The 14,171-nt window shown below is 47.2% G+C and overlaps 1 protein-coding gene across 1 annotated transcript in view; it reads right to left on the reverse strand.

Annotated features, from left to right (window-relative positions):
* The window catches only part of ENPP6 (ectonucleotide pyrophosphatase/phosphodiesterase 6), a 107,859-nt gene that overhangs the window by 72,079 nt on the left and 21,609 nt on the right, over window positions 1-14,171 (reverse strand). Inside the window, exon 2 of the mRNA XM_082243802.1 lies at window positions 9,729-9,908. Within this exon, the coding sequence (XP_082099928.1) occupies window positions 9,729-9,908 (180 nt within the window). The remainder of the gene's footprint in view (window positions 1-9,728; window positions 9,909-14,171) is intronic.

The raw sequence follows: 14,171 nt of genomic DNA on the forward strand, positions 1-14,171 counted from the left end.
TTTGGAGACCCAGAAGTTGAAGGGGGCAGACCCGTCATTCACTACATGTAGGCGTGTGCACACATACTGCTCCACCATGTTGGTAAAATGCTGCCTCCTGCTAAGACGTTCCATCTGAGCTGCTGGTGCTGCTGTTTGTTGTGGCGTGCTGACAAAGCTTTTCCACATTTCGGCCATGCTAACCCTGCCTTCTGAGGTGCTGGCGGTGCCCTGGTTGCGTTGGCGACCTCCTCCTCCTCCTCCTCTGCCTTGTGCTTCCACTGTGGCCCCGCTGTCAGATGGGAATGCCAGCAGCATGGCGTCTACCAGCGTGCGCTTGTACTCGCGCATCTTGCGATCGCGCTCCAGTGAGTGAATTAAGGACGGTACGTTGTCCTTGTAACGGGGATCCAGCAGCGTGGCCACCCAGTAATCAGCACAAGTTAGAATGTGGGCAACTCGGCGGTCGTTGTGGAGACACTGCAGCATGTAATCGCTCATGTGTGCCAGGCTGCCCAGAGGCGACGAAAGGCTGTCCTCTGTGGGAGGTGTATGGTCCGTGTCCTCTGTATCCCCCCAGCCACGCACCAGTGATGGCCATGAGCTGGCCTGGGTGCCACCCTGCTGTGAACATGGTTCCATCTCCTCCTCCAGCTCCTCCTCCTCCTCATCCTCCTCATCCTCCAGAACTGTGCCCCTGCTGGACAATTGCGTCCCTGGCGTTTGCGTGTGCAGGAACCCACCCTCGGAGCCCCTTGCGAATGACTGCCCTGAAAGCCTTGGAAATGTTACCTCTTCATCCTCCTCCTCCTCCTCATCCTGTGCCACATCCTCTTCCATCATCGCCCGAATTGTTTTTTCAAGGAGGCATAGAAGTGGGATAGTTAAGCTGAGAACGGCGTCATTGCCACTGGCCATGTTGGTGGAGTACTCAAAACAGCGCAACAAGGCACACAGGTCTCGCATGGAGGCCCAGTTATTGGTGGTGAAGTGGTGCTGTTCCGCAGAGCGACTCACGCGTGCGTGCTGCAGCTGAAACTCCACTATGGCCTGCTGCTGCTCGCACAGTCTTTCCAGCATGTGCAAGGTGGAGTTCCACCTTGTGGGCACGTCACATATGAGGCGGTGAGCGGGAAGGCCGAAGTTACGCTGCAGCGCTGCCAGGCGAGCAGCAGCAGGGTGAGAACGCCGAAAGTGCGCACAAACGGCCCGCACTTTCTGCAGCAGCTCTGACATATCGGGGTAGTTTTTAAGGAACCTCTGCACCACCAAATTCAGCACATGCGCCAGGCAAGGGATGTGCGTCAAACCGGCTAGGCCCAGAGCTGCTATGAGATTTCGCCCGTTATCGCACACCACCAGGCCGGGCTTGAGGCTCGCTGGCAGCAACCACTCATTTGTCTGCTGTTCCATGCTCCTCCACAACTCCTGCGCGGTGTGTGGTTTGTCCCCCAAACAGGCAAGTTGTAAAACTGCCTGCTGTCGTTTACCCCTGGCCGTGCTGAAGTTGGTGGTGAAGGTGTTACGCTGTCCGGATGAGGAGGCGGTAGAGGATGAGGAAGCGGAGTAGGAGGAGTTAGGAACAGGAGGCAAACTGAAGCGCCCTGCAATCCTCGGTGGTGGAAGGACATGCGCCAAATTGCTATCCGCCTCAGGCCCATCCGCCACTGCATTTACCCAGTGTGCCGTTAGGGAGATATAACGCCCCTGACCGTGCTTACTGGTCCACGTATCCGTAGTTAGGTGGACCTTGGCACAGATGGCGTTGCGCAGTGCACACCTGATTTTTTCCCCCACTTGGTTGTGCAGGGAAGGGATGGCTTGCCTGGAAAAGTAGTGGCGGCTGGGCACGACGTACTGTGGGACAGCCACCGACATAAGGTTTTTAAAACTGTGCGTCTCCACCAGACGGAATGACAGCATTTCAAAGGCCAATAATTTTGAAATGCTGGCATTCAGGGCCAGGGATCGCGGGTGGGTAGGGGGGTACTTCCTCTTCCTCTCAAGTGTTTGGGAGATGGAAAGCTGAACGCTTCCACGGGACATTGTGGAGATGGTTGTTGGTGACCCAGGTGGTGGTGTTGCTGACAGATCGTCTGTTTGCGGGGTGGCAGGTGCCGGTATCACTACAGATGTGGCTGGAGCGGCCGAGACTGCAGCAGAAGAGGAAGCAGGATGAGCCAGAGACGTTTCTTGGTTTTGAAGGTGTGTACTCCACTGCAGCTCGTGCTTTGCACTTAGATGCCTGATCATGCAGGTTGTGCTCAGGTTGAGAAGGTTCATGCCTCGCTTCAAGCTCTGATTGCACAGGGTGCAAACCACTCGTGTCCTGTCATCAGCACATTTTCTAAAGAACTTCCACGCTAGAGAACTCCTTTGAGCTGACTTTGGTGCGCTCGTTCCCTTGCTGCGTTGGGCAGTAGCGGGCGTAGTGTCTAGGGCACGGCCGCTCCGCTTCTGCACCCTGCTCCCTCTTCTGCTGTGCTGGTGGCTCTGTGCGACCACCGCCTCTTCCTCCAAACTACTCAGTTCACCTGCATGACGTTCATTCCATGTGGGGTCGAGGACCTCATCGTCCTCCACATCATCTTCCACCCAGTCTTCACCCCTGCCCTCCTTGTCGGTCTCCACAATGCTGAACGCCGCAGCAGTTGGCACCTGCGTTTCGTCATCATCGGAGACGTGCTGCGATGATCCTTGCATGTACTCATCTTGAGAAATAAGTGGTTGGGCATCGCTGCACTCAATCTCTTCCACTTCTGGGGCAGGGCTAGGTGGATGGCCCTGGGAAACCCTGCTGACAGAGTCCTCAAAAAGAATAAGAGACTGCTGTATGGCTTGGGGCTCAGACTGCTGGCCTGATTTGCAAGGGGGTGAGGTGAAAGACGGTTGGACATTGGCTGCAGGTGCCAACTCTGACCTTTCTGCAGTAGACTGGGTGGGAGACAATGTGAAGGAACTGGAGGCACTGTCAGCAGCAAACCAATCTACTATCGCCTCAACTTGTTCTGGCCTCATCACTTCTAGGGGCGTTTGATGCCCTACCAAATACTGATGCAGGTTCTGTCGCCTACTCACACTTGAGGAAGGTGTTTCACTTGTGCGTGTAGCTGGCACAGATCGACCATGTCCTCTCCTTGCAACAGGAGCTCTACCAGCAGCACCACGACCCAGGCCACGGCCCTTATTTGACGGTCTCCTCATATTTCTGTAATTTAAGATCTTGCCCTAGAAAGGTTTTTATTGAATAGCGGAATAGAAAATATGATCCAAAAAAAGTGTATGTATATCACACGTACACAACCACACTAGGCCCCAATTACTATTGTTTGTACCCCTAAAAGGCTAGATGAGGAGTAGGGGGAGTATGGAACAGGCAGCACCCTCAAACCTTCAGAAGTATGAGATGAACCCCAACAACTTGGAAAGGTGGATCTCTCTCACACGTACCGACACAGACTATCCCGCAATTCAATTGATCCTCAAAGGTTTTTATTGAATAGCGGAATAGGAAATATGATCAAAAAAAGTGTATGTATCTCGCACGTACACAACCACACTAGGCCCCAATTACTATTGTTTGTACCCCTAAAAGGCTAGATGAGGAGTAGGGGGGGTATGGAACAGGCAGCACCCTCAAACCTTCAGAAGTATGAGATGAACCCCAACAACTTGGAAAGGTGGATCTCTCTCACACGTACCGACACAGACTATCCCGCAATTCAATTGATCCCCAAAGGTTTTTATTGAATAGCGGAATAGGAAATATGATCAAAAAAAGTGTATGTATCTCACACGTACAGAAACACACTAGGCCCCAATTACTATTGTTTGTACACCTAAAAGGATGGATGAGGAGGAGGAGGAGTATGGAACAGGCAGCACCCTCAAAGCTTCAGAAGTATGAGATGAACCCCAAAAACTTGGAAAGGTGGATCTCACACGTACCGACACAGACTATTCCGCAATTTAATTGATCCCCAAAGGTTTTTATTGAATAGCGGAATAGGAAATATGATCAAAAAATGTGTATGTATCTCACACGTACAGAAGCACACTAGGCCCCAATTACTATTGTTTGTACACCTAAAAGGATGGATGAGGAGGAGGAGGAGTATGGAACAGGCAGCACCCTCAAAGCTTCAGAAGTATGAGATGAACCCCAAAAACTTGGAAAGGTGGATCTCACACGTACCGACACAGACTATCCCGCAATTTAATTGATCCCCAAAGGTTTTTATTGAATAGCGGAATAGGAAATATGATCAAAAAATGTGTATGTATCTCACACGTACAGAAGCACACTAGGCCCCAATTACTATTGTTTGTACACCTAAAAGGATGGATGAGGAGGAGGAGGAGTATGGAACAGGCAGCACCCTCAAAGCTTCAGAAGTATGAGATGAACCCCAAAAACTTGGAAAGGTGGATCTCACACGTACCGACACAGACTATCCCGCAATTTAATTGATCCCCAAAGGTTTTTATTGAATAGCGGAATAGGAAATATGATCAAAAAAAGTGTATGTATCTCGCACGTACAGAAACACACTAGGCCCCAATTACTATTGTTTGTACACCTAAAAGGATGGATGAGGAGGAGGAGGAGTATGGAACAGGCAGCACCCTCAAAGCTTCAGAAGTATGAGATGAACCCCAAAAACTTGGAAAGGTGGATCTCACACGTACCGACACAGACTATTCCGCAATTTAATTGATCCCCAAAGGTTTTTATTGAATAGCGGAATAGGAAATATGATCAAAAAATGTGTATGTATCTCACACGTACAGAAGCACACTAGGCCCCAATTACTATTGTTTGTACACCTAAAAGGATGGATGAGGAGGAGGAGGAGTATGGAACAGGCAGCACCCTCAAAGCTTCAGAAGTATGAGATGAACCCCAAAAACTTGGAAAGGTGGATCTCACACGTACCGACACAGACTATCCCGCAATTTAATTGATCCCCAAAGGTTTTTATTGAATAGCGGAATAGGAAATATGATCAAAAAAAGTGTATGTATCTCGCACGTACAGAAACACACTAGGCCCCAATTACTATTGTTTGTACACCTAAAAGGATGGATGAGGAGGAGGAGGAGTATGGAACAGGCAGCACCCTCAAAGCTTCAGAAGTATGAGATGAACCCCAAAAACTTGGAAAGGTGGATCTCACACGTACCGACACAGACTATTCCGCAATTTAATTGATCCCCAAAGGTTTTTATTGAATAGCGGAATAGGAAATATGATCAAAAAATGTGTATGTATCTCACACGTACAGAAGCACACTAGGCCCCAATTACTATTGTTTGTACACCTAAAAGGATGGATGAGGAGGAGGAGGAGTATGGAACAGGCAGCACCCTCAAAGCTTCAGAAGTATGAGATGAACCCCAAAAACTTGGAAAGGTGGATCTCACACGTACCGACACAGACTATCCCGCAATTTAATTGATCCCCAAAGGTTTTTATTGAATAGCGGAATAGGAAATATGATCAAAAAAAGTGTATGTATCTCGCACGTACACAACCACACTAGGCCCCAATTACTATTGTTTGTACCCCTAAAAGGCTAGATGAGGAGTAGGGGGGAGTATGGAACAGGCAGCACCCTCAAACCTTCAGAAGTATGAGATGAACCCCAACAACTTGGAAAGGTGGATCTCTCTCACACGTACCAACACAGACTATCCCCCAATTTAACTGATCCCCAAAGGTTTTTGATTAAATAGCGGAATAGAAAATATGATCCCAAAAAAGTGTATGTATATCACACGTACACAACCACACTAGGCCCCAATTACTATTGTTTGTACCCCTAAAAGGCTAGGAGTAGGGGGAGTATGGAACAGGCAGCACCCTCAAACCTTCAGAAGTATGAGATGAACCCCAACAACTTGGAAAGGTGGATCTCTCTCACACGTACCAACACAGACTATCCCCCAATTTAACTGATCCCCAGAGGTTTTTGATTAAATAGCGGAATAGAAAATATGATCCCAAAAAAGTGTATGTATATCACACGTACACAACCACACTAGGCCCCAATTACTATTGTTTGTACCCCTAAAAGGCTAGGAGTAGGGGGAGTATGGAACAGGCAGCACCCTCAAACCTTCAGAAGTATGAGATGAACCCCAACAACTTGGAAAGGTGGATCTCTCTCACACGTACCAACACAGACTATCCCCCAATTTAACTGATCCCCAGAGGTTTTTGATTAAATAGCGGAATAGAAAATATGATCCCAAAAAAGTGTATGTATATCACACGTACACAACCACACTAGGCCCCAATTACTATTGTTTGTACCCCTAAAAGGCTAGGAGTAGGGGGGAGTATGGAACAGGCAGCACCCTCAAACCTTCAGAAGTATGAGATGAACCCCAACAACTTGGAAAGGTGGATCTCTCTCACACGTACCAACACAGACTATCCCCCAATTTAACTGATCCCCAGAGGTTTTTGATTAAATAGCGGAATAGAAAATATGATCCCAAAAAAGTGTATGTATATCACACGTACACAACCACACTAGGCCCCAATTACTATTGTTTGTACCCCTAAAAGGCTAGGAGTAGGGGGGAGTATGGAACAGGCAGCACCCTCAAACCTTCAGAAGTATGAGATGAACCCCAACAACTTGGAAAGGTGGATCTCTCTCACACGTACCAACACAGACTATCCCCCAATTTAACTGATCCCCAGAGGTTTTTGATTAAATAGCGGAATAGAAAATATGATCCCAAAAAAGTGTATGTATATCACACGTACACAACCACACTAGGCCCCAATTACTATTGTTTGTACCCCTAAAAGGCTAGGAGTAGGGGGAGTATGGAACAGGCAGCACCCTCAAACCTTCAGAAGTATGAGATGAACCCCAACAACTTGGAAAGGTGGATCTCTCTCACACGTACCAACACAGACTATCCCCCAATTTAACTGATCCCCAGAGGTTTTTGATTAAATAGCGGAATAGAAAATATGATCCCAAAAAAGTGTATGTATATCACACGTACACAACCACACTAGGCCCCAATTACTATTGTTTGTACCCCTAAAAGGCTAGGAGTAGGGGGAGTATGGAACAGGCAGCACCCTCAAACCTTCAGAAGTATGAGATGAACCCCAACAACTTGGAAAGGTGGATCTCTCTCACACGTACCAACACAGACTATCCCCCAATTTAACTGATCCCCAAAGGTTTTTGATTAAATAGCGGAATAGAAAATATGATCCCAAAAAAGTGTATGTATATCACACGTACACAACCACACTAGGCCCCAATTACTATTGTTTGTACCCCTAAAAGGCTAGGAGTAGGGGGAGTATGGAACAGGCAGCACCCTCAAACCTTCAGAAGTATGAGATGAACCCCAACAACTTGGAAAGGTGGATCTCTCTCACACGTACCAACACAGACTATCCCCCAATTTAACTGATCCCCAGAGGTTTTTGATTAAATAGCGGAATAGAAAATATGATCCCAAAAAAGTGTATGTATATCACACGTACACAACCACACTAGGCCCCAATTACTATTGTTTGTACCCCTAAAAGGCTAGGAGTAGGGGGGAGTATGGAACAGGCAGCACCCTCAAACCTTCAGAAGTATGAGATGAACCCCAACAACTTGGAAAGGTGGATCTCTCTCACACGTACCAACACAGACTATCCCCCAATTTAACTGATCCCCAAAGGTTTTTGATTAAATAGCGGAATAGAAAATATGATCCCAAAAAAGTGTATGTATATCACACGTACACAACCACACTAGGCCCCAATTACTATTGTTTGTACCCCTAAAAGGCTAGATGAGGAGTAGGGGGAGTATGGAACAGGCAGCACCCTCAAACCTTCAGTATGAGATTGTGTTCACTGTACCCCACAAAGATTGAGTTCACTGCACCCCACAATGATTGTGTTCACTGCACCCCACAAAGATTGTGTTCACTGCACCTCACAAAGATTGTGTTCACTGTACCCCCCAAAGATTGTGTTCACTGCACCCCACAAAGATTCTGTTCACTGTACCCCACAAAGATTGTGTTCACTGCACCCCAAAAAGATTGTGTTCACTGCACCCCAAAAAGGATGTTGTTCACTGCACCCCAAAAAGGATTTTGTTCACTGCACCCCAAAAAGGATGTTGTTCACTCCACCCCAAAAAGATTGTGTTCACTGCACCCCACAAAGATTGTGTTCACTGCACCCCAAAAAGATTGTGTTCACTGCACCCCAAAAATGATTTTGTTCACTGCACCCCAAAAAGGATTTTGTTCACTGCACCCCAAAAAGGATGTTGTTCACTCCACCCCAAAAAGATTGTGTTCACTGCACCCCAAAAAGATTGTGTTCACTGCACCCCACAAAGGATTTTGTTCACTGCACCCCAAAAAGATTGTGTTCACTGCACCCCAAAAAGGATGTTGTTCACTGCACCCCAAAAAGGATTTTGTTCACTGCACCCCAAAAAGATTGTGTTCACTGCACCCCACAAAGGATTTTGTTCACTGCACCCCACAAAGATTGTGTTCACTGCACACCAAAAAGGATTGTGTTCACTGCACCCCAAAAAGATTTTGTTCACTGCACCCCAAAAAGATTGTGTTCACTGCAGCCCAAAAAGATTGTGTTCACTGCAGCCCAAAAAGATTGTGTTCACTGCAGCCCAAAAAGATTGTGTTCACTGCAGCCCAAAAAGATTGTGTTCACTGCAGCTCACACACAGAAAAATGGATGTGGATCACTGACACCTGCCTATCTCCAATCCCACACCACACAGCAATATCGATTGTAGTTTGTAGAACACAGTTTCCCTAAAATTCAGCAGACTCTGTCCCTAACAGGATTGAGAAGAGATCGTAGATCAGGATTGAGTGCAGATTCACCCCACCCCCCACACAGCAATATCGATTGTAGTTTGTAGAACACAGTTTCCCTAAAATTCAGCAGACTCTGTCCCTAACAGGATTGAGAAGAGATCGTAGATCAGGATTGAGTGCAGATTCACCCCACCCCCCACACAGCAATATCGATTGTAGTTTGTAGAACACAGTTTCCCTAAAATTCAGCAGACTCTGTCCCTAACAGGATTGAGAAGAGATCGTAGATCAGGATTGAGTGCAGATTCACCCCACCCCCCACACAGCAATATCGATTGTAGTTTGTAGAAGACACTGACCCTATATAATTCAGCAGACTCTATCCCTAAAATGCCTACAACTCGCCCTGCCTAAACACTCCGACCTGTCCCTCAATTCTATCCGGACACAAATGGTTTTTTCCTGCCTATCTTTCCCTAATCAGCAGCCAGCACGTTGATGTGTGCTCTGTCCCTGAATCTAAGCAGCATAATGACGCCGCTGCGGCTGCCTCGAACTTATAAAGACTTGGTCACATGCTTCAGACGGCCAATCACAGCTACTGAGACATTTGCAGGCATGGCTGGGATGGCTTAAGGCACACCAGTTAAACGATTGTTGATTGGCTGTTGAAAGCCCGCCATGAAAAGAGCGCCAAAGCATGCAAAACCCGGAAATAAAACGACCGAACACGGATTTTTACCCGAACATACAGTAAAGTGTCCGTGTCCGTGTTCGGGTACAAAAAATCCAATTATTCGGTACGAACACGAATAATACAGTCCGTGTTCGCTCAACACTAGTTGTGGGTTTAGTAACACTTTAGGTCTGATCCCTGTAAAGTACAGTATAGAATTGTTAGGTTTGAGCTACTTTACCTGGCCAGTAATACATATAGACATTTCTTTTTGCCTTTTCCATAGTAACCCAAAGTGGCTCTGATCCATCCCACCAAATTGGCAGCAGGCTGTCTTTATTAGTACCAATATCGAATGAAAGATTTGTCTTCTGATCCCACATGTAGTTTCCAGTCATATGATGGACTTCACAGTGCCGACCTGAAGAAAAGCAAAATGTCTCATCACCCCAAAGTACACAGTTAATATGAATAGTCTTTTTATACCAGCAGTAATCCATTTTCATTTTTAGATTAAAAAAAAAAAAAAATAAATAAAATTATATATATATTTTAGTATTGGAAACTGTATTATTTAAATGTTTATACAATTTTAATAGTAAATAATGCAACATGTAGGCTCTGCTTCCTGATTAAAATTCCTGACTTGGACGGGGGTATAGTGGAGCATTGGAGGAAGTAATAGACACACCAAGAGTACTGACTTGATCACACACACAAAGCAAAAGATTACTATATGGGCGGCAAATAAGAAGTCATAATACGCTAGCAAGAAACCGCCAATAATTACAATACACAGGGAGGGGGGTCAGATTTACGGCTATCCAGTCTAATGGGGGGTAAAGAGAGCAGGATGTTCTGTCGAATAATGCATCTGACGAACTGCGCATGCACAGTACGTGACATCACACCAGCTGATACCCCGATCAGCTGGCGTGACGATTACACTGCCATGCGCAGTTTGTCCGATGCATTATCCGACGAGAGACAGAGCACGGAGGGACTAGAATCTGAATGTTAGATTCTGCCTCACTATCTGCGCATGCGTGCGATGGAAAACGATTCTTATTGGGCGGATTATTCTTATTTGAGATTCTTATTGAGAAAATTGCGGGAATATTGTGAGTACAAAACACACAGCTCTGACCGGGACACATAGGGGCACTCTGATTGGGACTCTGATTTAAAGGGGAACTCTGATGGGGAACAGTGATATAAGGGGGGCACTCTGACGGGGACTCCGATGAAAAGGGGCACGCTGATGTAGAGGGGCAATCTGATGTAAAGGGGCAATCTGATGTAAAGGGGCAATCTGACAGGGACACCTGATGTAAACACCTTGTGTGATATTTAACACAATGTGCTGTGTGTGTTCTTTTAAAGCTTAGCGTGTTATAGTCAGCACAATGTTATATATAGCACAATGTGTTATACATTGTACCATACATTACACATTGAGGTCTGTATAATAGTGATGGACGAACATCGGCCGGGGCGGTTCACGAACGCCAGCCGCAAATTTTCTCAAAAGTCCGCGAACCGCGAGTTCGCGGCGGGCCCCATTGACTTTAATAGGGGGCGAACTTTAAAAACCTTTAGGTCATATTTGCAGCCACAAAACATGTACAAGCTGTGCACAAATAGTCCCAGCACATGGACAATGTCATAACAGAAGTATTGCAATTGAAAAAGTTGTCCTACATTTTTTTTTTTTTTACAGCAAAAAAAATATATATTTTTTTCATAAATCAGCCAGAACTGACAGCAGCCGGTAAATACATTGTCTAATACATATAGGGTCCATTCACACATCTGTAAAATGGGTCCGCATCCATTCCACAATTTGGCGAAACCTTTACAGACCCATTGTTTTTCCATTTCCAGTCTGAAAAAGTAGGCATTCACAGGATAAACAAACAAGTGTCGGCCATTCCGGGCCCCAAAAATTAGCCCACATGCGTTTACCTGACAGCTAAGAACGTAGTATTCTGTGGCTGAAGGTACATTAGGCATTCACAGGATACAGAAGTAAGTGTTGGCCTGTATAGGCCCCAAAAATTAGCCCACATGGGTTTACCTGACAGCTAAGTACGTAGTATTCTGTGGCTGAAGGTACATTAGGCATTCACACAGTATACAGAAGTAAGTGTCGGCCTGTATAGGCTGCAAAAATTAGCTCACGTGGGTTGAACTGACAGCAAAGAATGTAGTATATGATGACTAGAGGTACAGTAGGCGTTCACAGTATACAGAAGTGGCGACCTGTATAGGCTCCAAAAATTAGCTCATATGGGTTGAACTGACAGCAAAGAACTTCGTTTTTGATGGCTAGAGGTACGATAGGCGTTCACAGTACACAGAACCGTAAGTGTCGGCCTGTATAGGCTCCAAAAATTAGCTCATATGGTTTGAACTGACAGCACTTAGTAAACTAAACACTTAAGAACTTAGTATTTGGTGGCTGGAGGTACATTAGGCATTCACAGAAAAAATAATTGTCGGCCCTGAAAGGCCCCATAAATTTGCCATTCAATGGACATGAAATGCCTTTTATGCCGATGTATGTAGTGAAGCCAAGGACCAGGAATTGTTGTGGGTGGAGGAATTTCGATAAAACCTGGTCTACTGGTTACATGTGTTGTATTCCTCAGAGATCCATGCCTCATTCATTTTTATAAATGTGAGGTAGTCTACACTGTCATGAGCTAGGCGAGTGCGTTTATCGGTCACGATCCCCCCTGCTGCGCTGAACGTCCTTTTGGACAGGACACTGGATGGGGGGCAAGCCAACATTTCCATTGCAAATTGTGCAAGCTCTGACCAGAGGTCAAGCCTGCCCACCCAGTAGTCCAGGGGTTCATCACTCCTCAGAGCGTCCACATCGGCCGTTAACCCGATGTAGTCGGACACCTGTCGGTCTAGGCCTTCCCTCATGCTGGATCCGGAGTACAGCTGTCGATGGTTCGGCTGAAAGAAGGATCTCATATCTGAAGTGACCAAGATATCTTCCAACTACCCTCTTCTTGCAGGCGCGGTTGGATTGCTACCTGCAACTGTCTCTCTGTGACTGGAAATTCCTCTACCAGCGCACGGAAAAGCATTGTGGTAACATTTCTGCCATTTTGTGTTTGTACCTGGGGTCTAAGTACGTTGCCACCCAGTACTGGTCCTTGGCCTTTATGCGTTTTATATGGGGGTCCCCCTTAAAACACTGCAGCAACTTCTGATTCCGGCGCCAGATGAGTTAGGCAGTGTACACGGCGGCTCCGGAGTGATCGCTGTATAAAACCCGGCTAAAGGCTACATCACCGCCCGCTGCCGCCCGCATCCATCTCCGGGACATTCCGCTCTCCACCAGCCACGGACCGATACATCATTCACGGTGTCCCGGGCTCTGGGGAAGCCCACCCGAACACGACTCCTCTGCTCCCTGTGTATCCAATATGGCCGCCAGCACCATGTAGGATCTGGCGGGGTCCGCGGCTCAGATGCCTTCCCAAGCAGGGACTCCTCTCCCCGACCAGAACAGCAGCGGTGGATACTGCAGTCACAGCAGGGATAGCACAGCTACGCAGGGAGCAAGGTGACCAGGCTAAGAGACTCACTGACCTTGAACACAGGCTCTATGAGGAGGAGATTCAATCCAGCATGATGAACGATCAAAAGACAGCACAAACCCAGCAGTACGTTCTTGACAAACTGGAGGACCTGGAAAATCGCTCCCTCAGGAACAACCTGTGCATCATTGCGGTTCCTGAATCTATCCTAGCTGCGGCTCTCCCTAGCCTTTGCTCAGCACGAATTCCCCAGGCCTTAGGGCTCACTATGCCTTGTACAGTGGAAAGAGCCCACAGAATAGGCCCACCGTCCAACGATCGGCGCACACCGCACCCTGTCATTGTGCTCTACCTCAATTATGCAGATCGGGTTGCTATATTAAAGGTCTTTTAGGAACGCCAAATCTCTTCAAGTGGATGGCCACAAGTTCCTCCTGTTTGCGGACTACTCGCAGGAAGTCGCAAGACGCAAAGCCTTTCAACCCACCTGTTCTGCGCTATATCAAAATGGTTTGAAGTTCACCCTGGCCTATCCCGCGGTCCTACGCCTCAATACTGCCACTGGTGAAACCAAAGCTTTCCATCACCCGGACGAAGCAGCTAACTATATGCAAGCGCATCTGCATATCTCCTTTGAGACTCAAACCTCTCCTAACCCGGCATCCTCCCCTGGCAACAGGGATCTCCGCAGCCCCAGGAAGGACTCGCCCAAAAGGCCCCGTTATTCTTCCAGGTCCCGTAGAGACAGACCACGCCGATCTCTCTCCTTTGAGGCCCCAATGATTTACCCCTCTGTCCTACGAAGCACTAGGATTTCTGTATCGCTGCTCTCTGCTCAGGTTATGATTTACATTAGAGTTCTCCTTTAATACTACTGTACTCATATTTTGAATTGCTCACTGCTTGGTATTTCCCTTCTACGGGTTAAATTGATACCTGCTTGTATTTTCTCTTCCTCTTTGTGTTACTTTTCAATTACAGCTCTTCGACCACAGCCTTACCGGAGTGGCCTTACTCGGCTTCAGAGGTCCTCCTCCTCTGGGCTGTTTCTGACTGCTTACTACTCCTCGCGGGTGCTGCAGCTCTTCAAAGGTGCTCTCAGAGTTCCGGAAACCATATCTGGTCTA

This window comes from Pelophylax lessonae, assembly GCF_965119305.1.
Source record: "Pelophylax lessonae genome assembly, chromosome: 1".
Taxonomy (NCBI): Eukaryota; Metazoa; Chordata; class Amphibia; order Anura; family Ranidae; genus Pelophylax; species Pelophylax lessonae.